General features: G+C 42.3%; 1 protein-coding gene across 5 annotated transcripts in view; it reads left to right on the top strand.

Moving 5' to 3' along the window:
- Positions 1-22,213, top strand: part of STARD13 (StAR related lipid transfer domain containing 13) — a 297,402-nt gene that overhangs the window by 270,218 nt on the left and 4,971 nt on the right. For all 5 annotated transcript variants that reach the window (XM_055702062.1, XM_055702063.1, XM_005446478.3 and 2 more), the window contains 8 exons: positions 3,625-5,003; positions 6,406-6,579; positions 8,618-8,777; positions 12,846-13,044; positions 16,145-16,352; positions 17,301-17,415; positions 18,190-18,411; positions 20,382-20,599. In XM_055702062.1, coding sequence (XP_055558037.1) covers positions 3,625-5,003; positions 6,406-6,579; positions 8,618-8,777; positions 12,846-13,044; positions 16,145-16,352; positions 17,301-17,415; positions 18,190-18,411; positions 20,382-20,599 — 2,675 coding nt within the window. The remainder of the gene's footprint in view (positions 1-3,624; positions 5,004-6,405; positions 6,580-8,617; positions 8,778-12,845; positions 13,045-16,144; positions 16,353-17,300; positions 17,416-18,189; positions 18,412-20,381; positions 20,600-22,213) is intronic.

Raw genomic sequence — 22,213 nt, 5'->3', positions numbered from 1 at the left:
AAGACTGCTGACAGGAGGAAATATAAATGCAAGTGTAAAAGCTGGAAATTGGGTCTGGAATTGAACACTGAAGGAAGCAAACTTTTTTTGCGGTAGATACTGCCTTTCCTAATAGTCTGTATGGGTGATCTGAACAATAAAATGCAAAATCAGCTTGCTATGGAGGTTCAGCATAGCAGGTTTGCACAAGGCTAGCACAGCTGCTTGGGTGATTCATCAAAATATGGCCAAGCAAGCTGCCGGGCAAGGTTACTGTGAAAGCCAGCACAGCGTAAGCGTTCCCCACCGCCCGCTCTCCCACCCAAACTGTCTACACTGTGGGCTGCTCTCTTCCCCTTGGCTTCGTCGAGATGCATACAGAAATCCTCGTGTATGTGTTGCAAATAACGTCCGTAAGCGATTTGGACAGACAGAGATTAGACTTTGGATTAACTGCCTTCTGCAGCTGTCGATTTATGAGAATTCCTGCCCCCAGCTGGAAAAATGTGGCAGAATTCCACCGCAAATAAAACAGATTTTTGCCTTTTGTTAGCATCCCTCTGTATCTCAGGCAAGTACACCCTCAGTCAAAAAGCTGTGCTATTTTAAATCCACTGTGACGAATCTGTGAATCAAAACCTCTTTCTCTTTGGCATATGTTATCAGTCACTCCTCAAGAAACTTGCCCCTTCTCGTCTTCCCAAACAAAATGGTATTAAATGGACTTTTGAATACACTCCAAAGCCTTGCACTTGATTTCACCCTAGGTCAGTAGAAGTATACCGTCACTGCTCCAAGATGTCTGCTCTGCCTATGTAAGATGAATCATTGCTTTCAGACCTAGTCTTGATCCACTGTCCCTATAGCTGGTGACATGTCAGTTGGCAAAGTGCTCTCTGCATTTTTTTCAGGACAGTCTTATTTGTCAGGGCATACTGATATCTAACAAGAACAGTGGGTCATTCAGGATGTTCGTGGTTTGCAGAATTTCTACTGATTCCATCAAAAGAAAAGCACATTATGTCACAGGACTCACAGTGCAGCTGAATTTGGAGTGAGTCACTATGGCAGCATTTCAATATCTAGCTATTTCATTTGTCTGATATTGCTTCTGATGAAACACAAGCATGTTTCGTTACCAATTTAAAAAAGCCACAAAACTAAACCATTTTTTATTGAGCTGCAAATTTTGACACTGAACCCCCCCTGCATTTTCTGAATGGTTTTTCGGCAGAATGTAATCCAACCTTTGTTGTGGTTAAAGGCAAAACTTGTTTACTACCATTTCTGTTCATCTCTCTCAACTTTCTCAAAAAAAATCTCAAAACTTACTTTCCTCTAAAAATGATTTAAAATGTATTTACCACTGAATTTATGTTTATTTCTGTCTCCTACTCTGTGCTCTCCTCTTGGTGTTTTTCACAATGTCTCTACCACGTTGGCTAGTTTAATCGATTCCAGCTTGTAGAAAATACAGGCTAAATCCTGGCAGTTCATCCTGTAATGTCACTGCAACTACAGGGATTTGTGTCAGCCGAGAGTCTTCTTTAAGGTTCCTTTGGCGTATTGGGATGTACAATAAATTACAAAAAAATATTTTTAGCCTGTTGGCTGGTGCCATCAGAACTTCAGTGGTGGTTTGCTTTGTAGGTATAATTACCGCTGCTAAATATTTAAAAGTACATGCCCTTGCGGTTGTTAAAATACGCACTTTGTGGCACTACTAAGACCACAATAGATGGATTTTTAAGTGCCTGAGTCTGTGCAGTCCTTCACTTCGTATATGCATACAGCAAACTGTGAAGCTAAAACGAGGGTAGAGACATCTGATACACCCTTTCTTCCTTGCAGACAAAGTGGCTAAAGCAGTTTTAGCCTTTTCTAGCCCCTTTTCTGACACTTCACTAGCTGCTTAATTTTTCTCTCTAGCTAGCCACAGAACTAAGATCTCCATTCATTCCTGTGAACTAACATCAGCTGCAGGACCACTGCACACCTCATTGTTAACAGATAAAAGAGGAATGATTAAACCCAAAATTTCATAGGTGTATTTTACTTTATGATTTGGACGTGATCTAAAATATCTGGCTGACATGAATAAACTGGCAAAAGCTTATGGCATTAGTGAGACCTGGCATGCCACTGATCCCAATCTCCATCTTTTGAGGTTTCATATTATTTAAGGTTTTGGGTGTTCTTGGAAAATTTATTTTACATTTTTCAATTAGAGAGGCTGGCGGAGATCTAGTCAGAGATGGGAGATAACTTTACCATCAAAACTTCATCAAAAAATACTTCTAATAATAGACTTTTTAAATGAGAATTTTTCCAGTCCCAAAATAGTCTTTCTGGTTTAGCACCTCATTTTAGTCTGACAGCTTGTCATATTTTACTGCCTTCATACTGCTTCCGAGAATGTGAAGAGCTGTTTGGATGTCATGTAGGTGAAGTTAGTTTGTTCTGCTTTAAAACAAATGTACAAGAATAATGCAGTATAAACCCAGCTCAAAGTCACGGGAAGGATACTCATTAGCAGCTGTGGGCGTCGCATCCCCAGAGAACAGTGAGTCCGACACTGACTGCGCGCTTCATGCTGAAGATATATCTTTTTTGTTTGAGCAAACAGATGAGAAAAATGTCATAGGGGGAGCTTTTTTTGTCCATTTTTTTTTTCAAGGCACATGTTGTCTGCATTGCAGAGTAGCTCCTGGAGCTGCCTAAACGTAAGCACAACTCTGTGTGCCCCCCCAGGCTGAGGGATAAGGGTAGGAAAGGCTGTGGGGCTGCTGCTGCCTCGGGAGAGGTTGGGGCAAGCCAGAGATGGTGGGACAAGCTGCAGGTCACCAACTTTGGGGTGCCCTTGATGGCAAAGGCAATGAAGAGAGTGGTTGCCACTGTAGGAAAGCTCACCTCAACTGCAGATGCGGCCCCATCCAGGACTGAGCCTGGCTGCTTTTCCTCCCCACACCTCCACAGCTGCCTCCACTGCCTGCTGTTGCCTACACTCAGACCCAACCTAAGAGACCTCCAGATACTATTTTTTTATTGCTATTTTAAGCACTGTGGCTATTCACCTGTAGTTATGTTCCTGAAACATAAATCTTGTTAGATATATGTGGTCTGTGAAGTTTACACATGTTTGCTTAGTTCTCACTGCAAAACTAAGTGCAGTGCTGGGTATTTGATGTCTTGGTTTCTTAAATGGTTCACATTGCTGTAGTATCCACCTACTTCCCAGTGTTTATCATGTGTATTTCAACACCATCTTTGCAAGTTAGGATCCCTCTACTTGAACCTTTCAAATCCCGCCCCCCCCTTTTTTTTTCTAAATAGTCACCATGGGCATCAGTCCTACACAGCTGAGTGCACAGGCAATCTGCCCCACAGTAGCTGAGGCACTGATGGGACTCATGAGCTCACTAACAGAGATCAGGCTTTTATTTCTGACTTGTTAAGATGTTCGCTGCGGTCTTTACAATTAAGTTGTAGAGGCTGTTATGAAAGGACTGATGACCAATCTTTCATAAACTAGGTTCAGGGAGATTTTACCACCTGTTGTTCACATGGAAGAGCAGCACAACCACATTAATTCAAATAATGAGTAAAAGCACCCGCTTTTAACATGTGCCACTTGCTGTTTTGCAGAGTGAAGATTCAGATGAAGAAGACCTCTGTGCTATTAGTAATAAATGGACTTTCCAAAGAACAAGCAGACGATGGTCTCGGGTGGACGACATTGATGCTTTGCTTCACCGATCGGACAGACATGGATCTGCTGGGGACATTAAAATGAAAAATACAACAAGCAGCGAGAGTGTCCTTACAGATCTGAGTGAACCTGAGGTCTCATCTATTCACAGTGAGAGCAGTGGGGGAAGTGACAACAGGAGTCAATCCGGCACCAGCAGCGCTGCCCGGGAGACCTGCGACTGCTCTGGCCAACATGATGTAGAAAGCACACTGCTGCAAGACTCCACTGCGATAAACACCGCCCTGCCCCTCAAGGACAACCTGAAGAATGAGAAACCAACACGAACCAAAGCAAAAACCTTTCTGAAACGCATGGAGACACTAAAAGCAAAAGGTGTGCATGGAAAACTAAAAGGCTCGGGAAGAACAGGTCCTTTAGAGATAAGTGGACCTGTTCTCCAGTATGAGCCGAAATCCTTGAAAGATATGCACTGTGTAGAGATAGTCAATGGCAATCTCCAAAACTTAGGACAAGATTCAGTCAAAAGAGGACTTTCCTTTTCTGCCAAATCCAGCAGTGACAGCAGTCAGTCTGAAAACAGCAGCAGTGGGGTGAGCACACCGTGTTTGAAGGAACGCAAATGTCATGAAGCAAACAAGAGAGGTGGGATGTACCTGGAGGACCTAGATGTTTTGGCAGGAACAGCCTTACGGCAAGTCGTGGACCAAAACCGCAAAAATGAATTTCATTCCCAAGAGAACTTGGTTGTGCATATTCCCAAGGATCACAAACCGGGGACCTTCCCGAAGGCACTTTCTATTGAAAGCCTCTCACCTACAGACAACAGTAACAGTGTAAACTGGAGGACAGGCAGCATCTCGTTGGGAAAGCAGAACTGCTCTACTCCAAAAGAGTCTGGATTGATGGCTTGCTGTCCTAAAGAGAGCAGAATTAGTATTTATGACAATGTGCCAGGTTCACACTTGTATGCTAGTACTGGGGACCTCCTGGACTTAGAGAAAGATGTCCTTTTTCCTCATTTAGATGACATTTTGCAACATGTCAATGGCCTCCAGGAGGTGGTAGATGGCTGGTCAAAGAATGTGTTGCCCGGTCTGCCAGTTGACGATGTGTCAGCCAGGGAATCTCCATCATTGCCTTTCCAGTCACCTACACAGATCACTCTTGATTTTGAAGGAAACTCTGTCTCTGATGGCCGGACCACACCAAGTGACATGGACAGAGATGGAACATCCCTGAATGAATCTGAAGCCACTGGTGTTAGGGACAGGAGAGACTCTGGAGTGGGAGCATCGCTCACAAGGCCAAGCAGGTAGGTAGCAAAATTTTGTACACCAGTCCACAGATTGCACACACATCCATAATGAAGCAGAAGCTCTCGGCCTGGGAGTCAGAAGGTGCAGGGTATCATTACAGTTGTACTTATCCTGTACGGGCATGGGGATTTCCCAGAGAAGGGTGGGACTTCGGGAGAAAGGATGCCCTGCTATGGAAATTCTTATGTGGAATCAATTGAGAATTGGTTTAAAAGAGCAAACTCAGGCATTTTTTTCTTTCTTGATTGACTGATTACATAGTAGGACCCTGTATATGTTGTGAGATGTATTTTCAATTTGTCTTTGAAGTTACGCACCCCAGTATTTATGTATCAATGGCCTTGTGCACTGTTTTTATGCACTGGTCTGCTTTAAAAATGTATCCCCTTGTGCCTTACCCTGCCTCAGTCCCTTACATGATGGGATGAAATCATGGTATACAATTAGCTTCTTAATAAAAGTGAAAAGTGGGTTTTGTTAATAGTTTGCAGACCTATTTTAATTCAGAGGGATGAGTTCATGTTGAGCCAAGGGAGCATGATCCTGGGTAAAGGCCTTTGTGGATCCATACTGCTGTGTGTATGGTGGCTTTGATTGTGCAAAAGCAGTGAGAAAATACCTGCTGTTTTCTGATCTGCCACCAGTCTTGTCACGTCCTCACAGAGGATTCTGCCGTGCCATGGTTTACTGCTGCCCACGCTTGCTCACCACCATCACAAGCAAGTGAACTCAAGGAAACTACTGAGCGAAAGAGCATTGCCAAAGCTTTTAGGATTCGAGCCTCTTGTTTAGCAAAACAAGAAACTGAAATGATGTTTTTTTTCCAATGCATCCAGTATATAGAGAAAGTGCATTGGAGTAAAGAGAAGATGCAAGTGGGTCAATAGCTTGGTGGTTACGGCTCTTGCCAAGGAGACGCAGGGTTCAGTCCCTTCTTGAAAAAGTCCTTCAGTGTTTAATAATAGAGATATTTGGAGAACCTCATCTCCAAATACCTTGGTGGTCAGGCCAGTCCCCTGGGAGATGAGGGACCAGGCGTCAAATCCCAGTTCTGAGTCAGGGAGAGAACATTTGAGTCTGGATCTCTCACATCCTGTTGGAAGTGTGTGGGCTAAAGGGCGCAGCAGGCAGCGCTGCTTCCCCAAGTACATGGACAGGACCCACACTCGCTTGTGAATCTAATGTTAAAAAATCAAAACATCTCCCAAACTAAAGAGATTGAGCAAATTGTTTTATTTGCCTCCAAGCTACATTTTCTTTTATTTGACACACTATGAGCAGTAATGTGTGTGTGTATGTTTACGTATGTTTTGTATATTGCCCAGCCCTATCTCACAGTATCTTTTTCTGCCCAGTTAAAGCGGTTGTCTGATTTTTCTATTGTTTCTTTTGCTAAAGGCGATTACGATGGCATAGTTTCCAAATCTCTCATCACCTGAGCCACTCCATTGCATCACTTCACATCAGCAATCAGTCAGCAGCCCAACTGAATCTACTGCAAAAATTCTCGCTGCTTCGTCTTACTGCCATCATGGAAAAGTACTCCATGTCAAACAAACATGGCTGGACCTGGTGAGTGCCATCAATAACTGGAAAAGAGATATTTTAAGAAGAGGACAGTTTCTCCTAATGCTGTTATTTTGATAGTAAATTCAGTAAATGCAATCAGGAGGAACAACTGACTTCAGCTGTAGAATCTGAAACTGTCCCTTTTAATCCACTGCTGCCTCAGTGACTCAGTGGCAAAGTCAGAAATAGATCCTGGACATTTGACTTCATTCCTGTGCTCTAACAGACAACCTCAGCCTCTCTCACAATGCTCCAGTTCCAGAAAAATAAACAGGAGTAGGACAGAGTGATTAAAAGTAGGAAATGTTTACAGTAAGTCTTCCCCAGAACTCATTTTGTGATTGGAAAAGAAACAGCTGCTGCTGATACTTCATGTATTTGATATTGTTTGTGCTTTAGAAGAGGTGTTAGAACAGTTACAGGGCTTTTCTGTACAGATCAAAAGATGCAAGCTTTAGCCTAGGCCTGGACCCATGTGAGAGGGTAACAGCTACGTGGTCACCCAGGGCAGAAGGGCAGGTGGACATGAATGCTGGCAGTGTGGCTCCTTCAGTAGCAACCTGCTAGAGAAACCTGCATGTTTAATAGTGTACGAACCCTGTTGGGCCACACAGAGTGAGGTATACCAGAATGGAAGTGGGCACAGATAAGAGATTGTAAGTATCCAAGAAATAATCAAAAGGGTAACAGAAACCTTCAGAGGCACTGAGTCCAAAAATAATACGACGTGACATTTACATTGTGATTTCCATGTTCAAAGCGCTTCACCAGAATCCCACTAAATTCAGCTGTGAGCCAGATAAGACAAGTTTTCTTTTAGAAATGGAAAAACAGATACATCTGAGATTTACCTCACTGACATCAGCCACACCAAAAAGTTCCAAGTCTAATCTGAGCAAGTTGGTCGGCTGTTGTGGTCAGTGGAAAAAGACGGGCAACTCCGAAGAACAGCTAATTCTATCCAAGGCTGAGGGTTTGGGTCACCCTCCAGAGGTGCCTCACTGCATGGTGGGTATAGAGGCAGTCTGGACTGCTAACTCCTTTCAAATCTCTGCTGGAGAGCTAGAATTCACTAAGAAAGATGAACCCTCAGGTCACTGTTCTCCTTTGGTGCAGCTCCCTGTGGCTAGCTGATAACGTCCATGCTGAAATGAATCTCACCTTAACCAAGTCCAAATAAGCAGACTAGAATACAACAAATTCTGGATCCTGCTGTTTGTACAGAGGTTTTCCCTCCTGAACAGGTATTTCAGTTTGTATAATCAGTCTCTAAGGATTTATAGAAGTGGAACGCTAAATAGCTCTAAAGTTATATGCTGTACTCCTTCAGTAGGTCATTTAATCCAAGTTTTGTCTCCTTCCCACACAGATGAGAAAAGTCTTTGTCACATTCAGGTCATATTCATCCTCTTTGTTTGTTTTTTTTTTTTTTTTAATTCCACTGCAGTCATGACTCTCACAAAGAGAATCCAGTTTGTTCTCATTTTCACCATCATTTTTGGAAGAAAGCAAGCTCACCAGCTTCTCTTTGGTTACTCAACTAAAATAAATCATATAACACCAGGGATGAATCTGCCATGCAGGGATTTTCCACCATCATTTATTACTGTAAATTCTTAGTTAATAGAGACACTAAATCATGTAACTGGTAGTATAAAAATTGTTCAGTGTGTTAGAGGAGTGAACCTCCTTTTCTCTCAGATACCCTGTCCACTATGCTTTGCTGGGCCATTCCTTTGAGTCCCTAATGCATCCTTTAAACCATGTTGGCTTCAGCTGGATGACAACTGTATAGTAAAAGGTTTTTGTCAGAACAAATAGTTATGCTATATTTTAGAGCCAGAGGCCATCTACTTGTAAAAGTTGTTAAGATATCCATCAATTATATAGACTGTAAAGTGTCAGTGTATTGTGTGTGGAATGTTTTTTTACCATCTTGATAAAAAAGGCCCCAGTTACCCATTTCTGCCAGAAGTGTTACTCAGAGAGACTGTGTAAATACTCTGATATTTTCATGCAGCATATTCATGTTAATTTTCAGGTCTGTGCCAAAGTTCATGAAGCGGATGAAAGTCCCTGACTATAAGGACAAGAACGTCTTTGGTGTGCCCCTGATCGTCCATGTCCAGAGAACAGGACAGCCTCTTCCCCAGAGCATACAACAAGCGCTACGCTACTTACGGAGCAACTGTCTAGATCAGGTATGGACTTTACTTCAGGGACTCCGTTGATCTTTTTTCTGAAAAGCCACCCTAAGTAAGCAATGGTGAACCTTTTTGTACTTAATACCAGAATTATGTGAAGACTGTTGTATCTCGTGTTGGGCCAGATCTCCTCTGGTGATTTGATATTTGGTGCCAATCCCAATAGTTTGCCATTTTGAGATTTGTATCCAGCTAATCTGTTGAATTCTTGTAGCTACAAAAAACAGTCCTGCTCATTTGTATACCATAGCCTACGTCAAAGACATACACGAGATCTTGATATCTATTGAATCAGGCCTGGGAAGAGATTAGGACTCCCAGCTTCTACCTGTATCTGCACTGCTTATGCTTGCCTGTTGCCACTGAGGGTTAACTGCATTCACCATTTCACAAGATATGGTACAAAAGGTTTTATTTACTTAGCAAAGAAAGAAAAGTCAGAGAACAGAGAGCAAACTCAGCACAATATTCAAAGTATTTTGTTGACAAAGTCAGATATATCCAGATAGAGTTAGGTCAGCAGGGGTTCAATGCCAAAGCCATTATGGTACCTTTCCTTTTATAGTGTTCTTAGCTGCAAGAAGCCAGCTGGGAGACCCTCATGCTCAAAGTATTTCAGATTTTTTTTATTCCCTTTAGCTACAGAGCAGGGACATACCAAGCATATTTTTACTGTTCTCCCCCTAAGGATGAGGATATGTGTCTTTATGAACATAGGACTGGGAGAGACACCCTAGCTGATTGCATTCAGTCCTCTGCAATTACTGACCTCATGTCATATGAACTCCTCTGTAACTGCTTTTAGATAGTTGTAAGTTCAAAAGGAGCAACTAGCATGTTACTCCTCAGGCTTTGCTGCTTTCCTAGTCCTAAGCACATGAAAAGAGTGGAAGTGATCGGTTCTGAATCCTTCCATTTTCTGATCACTGTTCAGGTTGCTGTTCAGGTTGTTTTATTGGGTGACAGTCATCTTCCCCAAAGTGGAAGTCCAAAAATTAAATGCCTTGCTGTGAATCACAACCGTATCCCTTTACAGTCGGTGGGGATGCACAGGTCCCTCCTATCATTCCTCTCTGTGAAGAGATCCTGTAGTGGTCAGACCTTGACGTCTAACCCCAGGGTGTTGAAAGTGAGGGTACAAGTTGTGCCTGTCATATGTAGTGTGGGAGCTGAAGGGTGGAATTAATAGCCTGTTGGAAATGTATTAATGGGGGATGGAAAGGGAAGATGCATAGAGACAACTAGAAGAAATACATTCAACAGCTAACATGCCCTGGTTATCACTGGTAATCTGGGTTTGTGTATTGGCTGGGAAACCCAGAGTAGGAAGAAAAATAATGCAGCAAACCTGGAACCTCTGATGGGATTGGAGGAGAAGACACTTGACCAAGTATGAGGAACAGCAGATGTGGGGATAGGGTTGGGCTTTTCAGCTAAGCAGAGCAATAGGAAGAAAGAGAAAAGGTGGAGGGGGGGATAAATGAGGGAGAAAGTAACGGAGGGTAAAACCAAAGATAAAGAAAAAGCTCTTGAGAGGTTTGAGGCAGTTCAAAAGGCATGTCCATGGGCAGTCTCAGACAAGTATCTGCTCTAAGAGGGAGGGTTTACTTCCCAGGAAACATCAGAGCTATGTGGAGGCCCACCTCAACCCAGCTTGAATTTCCACTCAGAATGGAATTGGGAAAATATTGAATATAAAATGAAGGAGAAGTACAGATTGGGGCCGTTTAAAATATTTTCCCACCCAAACCCTTTCCAGGCCAAAACCCTCCAGGCAATTCAGCCTCTCTGCTTTACTGTCACTTCCTTTGTTCCCATTTAATTCATAGTCTGCTAATGCCTCGCCAGAGGTCTGAGCAGCTTACAGTCTCCTCCAGCATCTTGCTTATGTGTCTCTTCTGTGCACAGCAGAAGGCAGTCTGGAGTCCTGAACAGGCATCAGAGCTTCTACTGCATGCGCTTGGTAAAGCTGAGGTTGCCCTAAATCATTGTAAGGTCTGACTCCTGGCACTGAAATCTCTGAGATGGTATGAGGAGCCTCACCATTATTTGTAGGATATATTATTCAGTTTCAGGTTGTGAAACAGAAACTGCTTTGCCTTTTTCAACTGTATCTTTATTTCTGTCATGCATCACATGGCTGCTTGCAGGGCAGAGGATCCACAGCATGAGGATAATAAAGAGACTGGGCCAGACTAACCTCTGATAAATCACTGGATTTATAGTCCCATTTTATTTACAGAATGAGTCTGTAATATTACAGAACAGAGACTAAAACATCTTGTTCTATCAAGTGAAGAACTGTCCTCTTTTGATTAATTATGATTTTTTCCAAGAAGAAGGGAAATAGGAGTCTGGATAAATACCATTAAACAGAAACAGAGATCAAGAGTGGCAGAATGATGTGCAGCGGGGGACTGCACAGGTGAGATCTGATGTCTGACGTCTCAAATCAGACTTAGCTGGAAGTTTTTAAAGATTCTTTATACCAGCAAGGACGCTTTCCATCAAAAGCAGAGAACTGAGCCTCTGCTCTCACATTTATCTACCACATGCCACAACTGTATTTTTTTGATAGAATTAGCATGTATCCTTCTGCATCTTCAGCACACATTTCTAAGAGGAAAAGGGATATGAAAAGAAGAGAAAGGGAAAGGGAAAACCAGATGAAAAGAGCTGGATGCTCTTTCTTGTATTCTCTTAGAAACAAAGAGCAGAGCTTCACTTGTGAACAGAAATACAGTTCACCAGCATGTACACAGGGCACACTCCAGTTCTCTGCTTCCTACCCATAAATCCAGTTCACAAGTTATGCTAAATTCATCAATAAGAAGATGCAGCAGAAGAGCTGCCTCACAGCCAATCTGGTGTAGCAGTTCATAGAAATAAATACATTCTCCAACAGAGCTGCACAGTGTGTGATTTATGTAATTAGCGTTATTAATGTGCAAGTTAACAAAAGTCCTAAATACTGTATAGTTTAGCATGGGAGGTGTTCAAGGGAGAGAAGGGTCCTGCGTGAACTCTGTGCTGACAGAAGTAAGGGGAAGGCGGCCAGAAGGCACTGTTTCCTTGCCTTTACACATTTTTGTTGGTGGACTATGCCACACAGAAAGCTGAGCTGACCACCAGCAAGACAGTAGGCATGGAGGAACAGAAGTCTGTAATTCGAAACCTGAAATATGCCTTTTTCATAGGTCTTTCTCAATATTTCACCTTTTCCCCTGCAAAACTAAAGGAAAACAGTGCTAACACTTCCCAAATGAAATGCTGTAAACTCACTTGGGAATAAATAACGTGGCTGAGGCTCAGGAATTCGCCCCAGGGGAATTCCACTGACGAGAAGGACGTGAAAGGGCAGCGCTGCCATGAAGGCATCATTTGAAGAATTACCGCTTCCTTTAGAATAGAAAGCAAACAGGATAAAAACAGTGTCTTAGTGACACTGCACAAGTAATCCCTCTGTGGCCCCTGCTTTCAAACTGGGGTTTTCAGTGGGATTTGGGGGAACTGTTGGAAGCGGAGAGCCGGAAGGGGAAAAAATAGATTTGCTCTCAATTTTAAAGCTCTACCAGGATGTACTAATCTTTTGCCACAGCATTTATCACTTAGCTGAGCATAATATTTTCTTGTTAGTCTTCAAAATATATACCCAAATAAACATGAGGAACCAGACTCTCAGCTGGAGTAAATCAACAGACAGTCACCCAAGCCAAGCAAGCCACACTGATTTATATCAGCTGAGCATCTTGCTTAAACTCTTCAGGCAGCAGGGAAACCACATGCATTCTGAATTCTCCCTGTAGGATGGGATATGGAGTAGCAGCATTATTAACTCTCACAATCCTGCTGTGAGAGCATGCACTTGCCTACAGGATATGCGGGCAAGTCATGACCATTGCATTTGCACATTTTCCTTGTTCCTGCCTAGAATAAAATAAGCAACCCAAGCTCCAAGCTTTGGTCGTGATGAAAGTCCCCTGTAATAGATTATATTTTTTATTATTATTTTGGTTTTTTTAGTAACATTTTCTTTTTACCCAATTCAACATGGTGCTTTTTTAGGTGGGTCTGTTTCGAAAATCTGGAGTGAAGTCCCGAATCCAGGCCCTACGTCAGATGAATGAGAGCTCCCCAGAAAATGTCAGCTATGAAGACCAGTCAGCATATGATGTGGCAGACATGGTAAAGCAATTTTTCAGGGATTTGCCGGAACCTCTGCTCACAAGTAAGCTGGGAGAGACTTTTCTACACATCTACCAATGTAAGTTGCAATATTTTTATCATTATAAACCATTAAAAGATACCATGTATTATATAATAATATATTTTAAATAATTTTGGTATGTTGTCTGGGTGGGTTTCTTTCTGCTGGCCTTTGAGATGTGTAAAAGAACCTCTCTGCCCTCAAAATCTTTCACTAAGAGATTTTTAGAACCACCTAAAGGTTTCAGTGTCAAAATACTAGCAATTTTAATGGGAAAACAGTGTTCAAATCTTAAGAAGCTTTGAAAATATCAGCCTCACATTGGAAAGAAGCCAGAAGGACAGGCTGCCATGGACATAAAAAGTGTGAAGGCTGACACATTTTTGTCAGATTTCTTTAAACTGTGGGCCCATTTCATGCAGACATCTCAATACAAGTGAGTCTTCTGGGTATGAAGAAGTGGTACTTGACCATGAGAACATGTGCCTGTGCAGCCCCTTTCTGTGCTGTGACTTTTGGTTACAGTCTTTTCATAGACATTATAGCTTTTTCATTATAGTCAATAAAATGCACATGCAAGAAACAAGCTGCCTTAATTTAGATCCTCAGCTTTTATATAATGATCTCACAGAGAAAGAGGAAAACCAGAGGATTTTCTTTTCATTTCGGCATAAGCAGTCTTCAGCAAAATTTGAGACTCAAATGCATTAGAATGATGAAAATCTCTGTAAATCAGGAAATGGCTGTGTATCTGCTCTCCAGACTGAGGGAGAAATAAACAATGAGGAAAACACTGAAAAGCCAGAGGAATTAGAGTTTTGTCCTGACAACGTCCATTATGAAGGCCAGTCAGCCAGTGCTCTGGCAGATACAGAAGAAGCATACCCAGCCAGCCTAAGCCAAATAATTGGAAGCGCTAGAGACGTGTGTCTCATCTTTTCACTTGCAGATGTTTCAGCTGCCAAAACAATAGAAGGCCATTTTTAAACACTGTATAATCCCAGTGCTAAAGAATCTAAGTTACTTCCGTAGCCTCCCTTTACTGTAAAAATCTGTCTGCGGCGCATAGTCACTAATGTATTTAACATCATAGTGTCTGTAACTGGCAGAGAAATGCTGTGATCCTGCATGTAAGAGACAGCATTAGAAATAAATGTGGTGGATTTGGTCATACATATGTCTTGAGACACAAGTGAACTGAAACAGCTGGCGCCTAGCACTGGACCATCATTTCCCCCTCTTCTTTCCTGCTTTACAAGTTGCAGGTCTTGTCTGCCTGTGCACACGTCAATGAGCTTGTTCAGAAACACAACAGAAACCCTTGGTGCTAATAAAATGGCAATCACGATCAATCCCATAGTGAAGTGGGCAAGGAGAAGATTATCCACTGGAAGGACATGTTCTACTTCTCCTTGGAAACAAAACACCTTTAAACTGTTGCTCAATGAAAATTGGGAATGTCCTATCTTGGCACAGGAGAGACTGCAAGTAAACTACCCCCTTCCCAAAGGAAGAGAGACGTGGCAGGTCTCGATGTCATTGGCATGTTAGGGCTGTAGCCAGAAGGACTCCCCATTTCCGAGTCGGGAGCCTGGCATTAGGATTCACCACAGCCACAAGGCTGGAAGGTGAAACGTTGCTATCAGCTAACAAACATGTAAAAAGGGGCACGGGCTGACTTTGTAGCCCTATGTGCAATGAGAAGTCTGAAGAACTCTTTGTTTTGCTGATTAGAGGGAGGAAATAAGGCGCTAGGAATGCTCTTCTTGAACACACCCCTACTTTAAAGGATTTCAGAAAGGCTTGAGGATGGGTCTGTTTGAACCAAGGTGGGAACAGGAAAAGATGGGCTCTGTAGATGCTGGAGACCAATGTTTGAATTAAGAATGAGTAGCAGTGGGTTTTCTTCCGTGTGTCCAACAACAAATATATTTTTCTGTTTTAGATAGTACTGTCAAAACTCCTTTCACAGAAAGAAAAATGTTGAAAATTTCTGGGATACCAATCGTCTTTCATAATGTCTGCAATTAAATAAATCTGTAGCTGGGAGTTTTTCTCCCCTTCATCCTGTTTAACAAATTATTAATGTGAAGTTAGAAAGGATTTTTCCTCTCAGTCTATTGGCAAGGGATTTCTGATTTTCTGGGTCTCACTGAAGATCTTTTTCATATATCCAGGACCTTCTTCATATATCCAGAATGGATTGATTTCTGTAACACTGGGGATGAGATGATTACTGTAGTAGTGTATATGGCATAGCATTTATGAAACTTGCTCCATTTTCCTAAAACACTCAATTGCCTAATGTTTACTTATGACTTGAAGGGCTGGCTGGTCTTCTCTATCCATCACACTCACCAGTGCAGCAGTACAGGTGAGGGAGTAGCAGGAGGCTATGGGAGGAAAAAAGACACATTGTGTGGATTTAGCAAAGGCTCCTCTGACTTCTCAGAAAGACCTGTCCTTGCCACTTCTAGAAAGTCAGAAGCATTGGGCTGTGTTCAGTTTGTCATTTGTGTCTTAAAGCTTTTAAAATAAAGTGCTCATACAAGGCTAGCAGGCAGAGTTTAAAAGCTGGCTGTTCCCTCTACTGTGAATCTGCTTTAGTTCTTCTTCCATTCATGATATAGAGCATATGTAATACCCAGAGGAGGGCTCCAAATCCAAAATGAGAAAACTTTTATGGTAGTTTTAGAAATTAATCTGTCTGAGGCACTATGTAAGCATATCCATTACCGCTTTCATTAAACTCTTTTACGGTTTAGGACACAAGTATAAGTATTTTCCCGATGCTTCCCTAACGCTTCTCAACTGTCTTCCCAGGGGACAAAAGAAACCTGAAAAATACCCTTTGAAGATATGATTACCGAGTACTGTTCTCCCATCATAAACTTTAAATGAAGTTCAGTCTCTTTCTTGGGGAAGAGCCTTTCAAATGAACAGAGAGATGTCATACCCTGGCTAGGAGAGCTGTGCTTGGAGGAGCAAATGCCACGGCCTTCCAACAACTGGCTGGTCTTTGCCCCTTCGTCCCCCTGTCATCTGCCTCTTCAGAAAGTCATTCCCAGAGTGTGAATGTCTGAAACTCTTATCTTGTTTCTGGCTCCTTACCTGACCTTACAACTGACCCCCCTCAACGTCACTTGCCTTTCCTCAGATGTCCCCAAGGAGCAGCGGCTGCAGGCGGTGCAGGCAGCCATCATGCTGATGTCTGACGAGAACCGGGAGGTTTTGCAGACCCTGCTGTGCTTCTTGAGCGACGTCACCTCTGTGGAGGAGAATCAGATGACTCCTATGAACATAGCTGTCTGCCTGGCTCCTTCCCTGTTCCATCTCAATATAGTGAAAAAGGAAAGCTCGCCACGGTAAGTTTCTTCTCAACACTATAAATAGTCATGTCCTTAGTACAAAGTTATGCTTCAGTGTTTCTAAAGGTATGCAAAGTAAAATTTTCCAAAGCATGTTTTCCAGCACATGTTACACAGGGCGAAGCTTTACTGAGAGGGAAAAGCCGGTGCTGCAGAGCTATAAGCACACTTGCACATGCACAGAAGGTGTTTTCGCATTTCGCAAGCCCAGCAGGCATTTCTGTCTGGCTGTTGTGAATACGCAGTGCCTGCTTTCTGTGCAACATTTTAGTGGGGCACTACTGAGTTTTGCATAAGTAACGTTGGCTTCTGTGAAGGGAAAGGGCCTGATTTTGCTCTGTTGAAGTCAAAGGATTTTGTTTTAAAGATTTTAATATGACCATGTTTTAAAGGATTTGAATACATAGATTTTCAGTGAGTGGTCTTTCACTCTCTGTTTTCAGGCTACATTCTGCCACTTGGGAAACCAAGTTTATTTCAGGCCACATTAAGGTGGTATGTAACATGGTGAATGTAGACTGAACAGGGCATAGACCCTGCTAAATGTTAGTGGTCCCAGCTTGATGTCCATCCTGACTTTGAACCCATCTGGTTCAGAGTACACTGAGATTCTTAGTCATGTACATGTATAACCAGTGACTGAGCAAGCACTTTAAGCAGTAACAACATAAACTACTGTACATGATGTCTGTCAGAAATCCATTTCAAAATGTACAATACCTAGTGCAGGACATGCATAACCTTTTCTGCTTTTACGTTTGGCTCAAATATATTTTAGGTAACTACTTTTCCTTTAAAAAAGGCTCAACAGTTTGAATAAACTTTGTGATAAATAAAAACTAAGGATAGGCTTTTCTCTCTGGTGTTCTGAACATCCTGCTGCTGTTTGCTTTCATGTTAAAAAGATTCAGCTCTTTTTACCTGAGACACTGAATTCAATTACAGGGTAATACAGAAAAAATATGCGACAGGGAAGCCTGATCAGAAGGACCTCAGTGAAAACTTGGCAGCTACTCAGGGACTTGCTCACATGATAATGGAATGCAACAAACTTTTTGAGGTGAGTGAGAGACTCAAACAGCATTATTCATGGCCACATAATGCAGCAACCTTTGAAGTATTTATGTTTATGCTTACATTTTCTGTCTTGTATTAGCTCAGAGATTGATGGTGCCTCACTTATTTGTAAACTTACTCCATCTAAAGTTTATTTATCTCATTTCTTTATCACTATTCCCTTCTAGCGTTCAAAGTTGCAACTATTAAAAATGCAGGGTAATTATTCTGTCGCAGTCTTCAACCCAGGTTACTGGATTAGGAAATTTTAGTCTAATTAAAATCAAAATCTGCTGGTTTAACATTTCATTTTATTATAGTGCTTTTAACACCTCAATTAAAATTTATTCATCTCAAAAAGAAGAGCTGATACACTTTATTTCTGTGTCATGCAACAAAGTTAAAACCACATAGGGAAATAGTGTCATTCCTGCAACTACTTCCACTGCAGGTGGAGAGAGATTATGCTCATATCTCCTTTCCCCAGATGCACGAGGCAACATTTCTGGGGGCTAGAGGAGTATTGACGTACAGTTGATCAGTCTAATATGGTTCTGCATGAGTAGTGCTATTCTGAGCCACAGACTGTTTCATTACGCTACTTCGATTTCCCATCTTGCATAAGAAGCAAAGACAGGACTAGGTATCTGTTTTACAGATCATAGGCTCATTGCAATTGGATGCTGAATGATCAAGCAGCCTAGAAATATATTGCCTTAAGAAAAAGTTTTCAGCAGGAGGTTTTTCCTGTGTGTTTTCCCTCCCTTCTGTGGCACAGGTCCCGCATGAGATGGTCACCCAGTCTCGAAACTCCTATGTTGACGCAGAAGTGCATTCTCCCACCCTGGACGAGCTTGGGAAACAAGTGGATGAGGAAGGAGGGAACTATCAGATGTACCTGGAAAGTCTCATGCAGAATCTCCAAAAAGAAGCAAAAGAGAAATTCAAAGGATGGGTCACGTGTTCCAGTATAGAAAACACAGAACTTGCCTACAAAAAGGTAATCTGGGGAGACATGGAAGAAGCAGTAAAGAATCCAAAGCAAAATACACCCTGACTTTTTGCATGGCTAAATACTTACCCTTCTGTCTGGTGAGGCACGTAATATATTTTTTTAAAAAATAAAAAACTACTAAAAGCAGTTAAATATATAATATAATAGTGATTCAAGTATGAGATTCCAGGAAAAAGCACACAAAGCAAGCTAAGGTCTCCAAAATGGGTAAAGGAAGTGATACAGCAAACAGTGCAACAAGCAAGCGAGCTGAGACTTTAAACAACAGCTAACATTACCTGGGCAAGCTCTTTGACTGTGGGACAGGCAAAATTTCTGACCATCTCCTGTTGTTTGCCAGCAGTTTGGACAACATAGCCAGAACATAGGTATTAAAAAAAAACCCCTTCAGTCTGCCCATGGCTTTACTTAGCCACGCCAGCCACATGGCCAGTTTTATCCCTGATCCTCTTGTCTTTGTTTCCAGTGGGTTTTTGCTATCTGCAACTTGTATCAAAATTTCTGAAGTTGCTCCAGGCTCTGTCACTTCTACAGGGAAAGCCAGACAGCTGCAGCCAGGAGGAGGGTGCTGCAGGGTCCCTGCAGACAACGGAGTTCAGGGCTGCTGCAAAATTAACGGCAAAACAGAGATCTGCAAACCAGCAGCAGCTAGCAAGAGGAGGGTATGGATTAGGGGTGGGTGACACTGGTTAGGTAGGGGATGAGCACTGGGAGTAGTGTGGGATCTGGACGGTGAGAGCGCAGGAGGCAGCATTATCCCTGTTTGGGAAAGCACAAACCCTCTCTTTTAAGGCAAAGAAATCCCAGTTACTGTGGTTTGCAGCCAGCTTCTGTGAATGACCTCTCCAGGGGAGGGACTGCAGGAGGCTGGGCAGGGACTAACGCGGCTCAGGTGGGGTTGGATGTGGGCGAGGGGAGGGAGTGGGTAAGGGCACGCGCAGGTGAAGGGTGTGTGAGACGGCAGAGGAGACTGGGAGTCACTGGAGCTCCAGGGCAGGGGGCCTGGGGGAGCTTTGGGGAGAAGGAATTATAACAACATAAAATAATATAAGGTGGGAGGGGTGGAAGGTGAGTTTCTGGGAACACAGGTCTGGGTCTGTGGGAGGTGCTGGAGGTTTCTGAAGCACTAGCAATGGTATGTGAGGATGCTAGGGTAGGGAGGAGTTAGATAAGCAGGGCATGCAAGATCCAGTGCTTACAGTTAATTTGTTTGCTGCCTGAAATATAACCCCTAAAACCATGCAGAAAAGCTGTGTGTGGAATTTAGGACATTCATCTTATGCATGGCCAAGCGCTTTCCGCTCCCCTTATCGCATGCTGTGGAGGTGTAACAAGTAACAGGAGCTGTGTGCTGGGAAGGGTTAGCAAGCAGTTTGTATGTTCCTTCTTTGAAAGGCTTTCTCCCAGTACCTCCCTTGCAACTATTTTGAGGAGCAAACATCTCTGTACCTGATACATAACTGAATCAATGTATGTTCTGCTCTTCCACCAGTTAACCAGGAGGACTAATGGACCCTCAGTCCCAGCTAGTGCATCAGATTGCCCAGGGTGGTAGCTTTATTTCAGCCTAGGGTTTCAGTCTTAATGTTTGTTTTTACTTCTGCACACACATATTCTTCATTACACTTAGGATGCTTGGGGTTGAAAAAAAAGTGGCTGTCGCACCAGAAACAATAGAGCAGCTCCACTGGCTGTATGGAAACTGGTCCAGATATATACTGGTGTGAGAGCAGAAGTAATGTTTCATTTCATTTTTCCATCCAGGACTAGGACACCTATGTTTTCACATACAGTAGAGCAGCAGCACGTGCAATAATAGTAATGATTAGCAGGGAAATATGCATGCTTTTAAGCTGAAGTCAGATACCCATGTCAAGATATTGTGCGTGGTTATCCTCTGCTGAACATAGGCATATAAACTATGGGGGGTTATGTTCTTTGTTGCTTTGCTCCAGGTTGGGGATGGGAACCCGCTGAGGCTTTGGAAAGCCTCGGTGGAAGTTGAAGCCCCCCCATCAGTCGTCCTGAACAGAGTGCTGAGAGAACGTCACCTCTGGGATGAGGACTTTTTGCAGTGGAAGGTGGTTGAGAGCCTGGACAAGCAGACAGAAGTTTACCAGTATGTTTTGAACAGCATGGCTCCTCATCCTGTCCGAGACTTTGTCATTCTAAGGTAAGCAAAGGGCAGTTCTCCAGTACCTTTGCTTCTTGCAGTGCATACAAGGAAGATCTGGTCTTATCTCAGCCTTCACATCGGTATAATTGTGCTTCAAGAGCTCTGCTTCTGGGCAGCAGCGTTGATTTCTCAAACTGAGTTAAAATTGTACACCTAGAGTATGCTGACCTTTTCTCTGATGTAATTTGAGCCGCACATACTCCTGAGGCCATAAATATAATTTCTTCCTTAGAACAGATGTCTGATAATAGCTGCTGTTCTCTCCTAGCTTTGTTTGTTATCAAAACAGTGCAAATAGAACCCAATTGGTTTTTACACTGCTTTTGTTGTTCTCTGGGGAATGTTTGATGTTTAAGAGCCAAATGTTTAGCAGAGAAGATAGCGATGCTTTTAAGCTAAGGTTGTTACACGATGTCTATATAAGTTGTTATCTTAGATTTGCAGTTGCAGTCTTTGTAGACCAAGAAATGCTAACCCATAAAACTCCTAGTGTGGAAATGAACAGAAAGAGGCAGTAGATATGTATTCTGACTGCCTTCTAGGGGATGACATCTCTCAAATAAATGTATAGCTGTATATCAATATTTCAGACTCAATCCCAGTTCTGACATTGTCTATCTGCCTGTACAGAGCAGACAAAAAAAATTGCCTCTTATGCACCTTCTGTCTTTGAAATCCTGGCCCTTTGCTTGCTAGGAGCTATTGTGGAGCTGCTGACATTTCACTTACAGAATCAGTCCTACAGTTATTTATTTCAGGATGATTCTGTGCATTCCCATTCTTGGTCTCTGCTTTCTTTGATTGGAATGATGCACCAAAGAAATACTAAGCAGTTTTGACAAAGGAGATAGCCCAGTGAGTTAGAGCTGTATAAGAGGGCACAAAGATTGAAGGAAAAAGATGAGCCAAATAAAAGGGATGTACTATTATAATTATATTTTATGAACTTCAGTATTTTCTTAAAGAATGATAACATGCAGATATTACCAGTATAAGGGAAGAATTGTTGGAAGTCTTAGGGGAAAATATAAAACCTGTTTTCTTTAAGTTCTTTATAATGCTAAAACATCAGTCCTCCCATTACTCTATTTCCTATGCCTTCCCACAGTATACTGGGCTAAATTAATTATTTTATATTTATTCTAATTATTTATATTATTTTGTAACTGATTTTCTTATATAATTGACTTGAACTAGTGATAAATTTGGCCCTCTGCATGGCACAAAGAAGGTTGTCTGGGAGCAGCAGGGAGGTTTTGATGACCATAATTCTGTCCTTAAATTTGCCACTATTTACTGTTAGATTTCATGGTTGTTTATGTTCTTTAAAGACCTGCCATGCAGTCACATCCATTAAAAAAAGCTTGCCATCAAGTTCTCGTTCTTTTCACTAACCCAGGCAGAATGACCCCCAAGGACTGAAATACATATCATAAAACTGAATTCTGGTGGGTATTTAAGGGGTGAAAGCAGCCATCAGGCAGATCTGTCAGATTCTGTTGTTTATCTCTTTTGATTTATATCGTTAAGTGTACAGCAAGGTTAGCCAGCAGTATCGCAGCCAATTTGATACCTTGTGATTGGTGGGAAGTGAGCAGTGAAATTATAATT

This window comes from Falco cherrug, chromosome 2 (genome assembly GCF_023634085.1).
Source record: "Falco cherrug isolate bFalChe1 chromosome 2, bFalChe1.pri, whole genome shotgun sequence".
Taxonomy (NCBI): domain Eukaryota; kingdom Metazoa; phylum Chordata; class Aves; order Falconiformes; family Falconidae; genus Falco; species Falco cherrug.
This window is presented reverse-complemented; position numbering and strand designations above follow the sequence as displayed.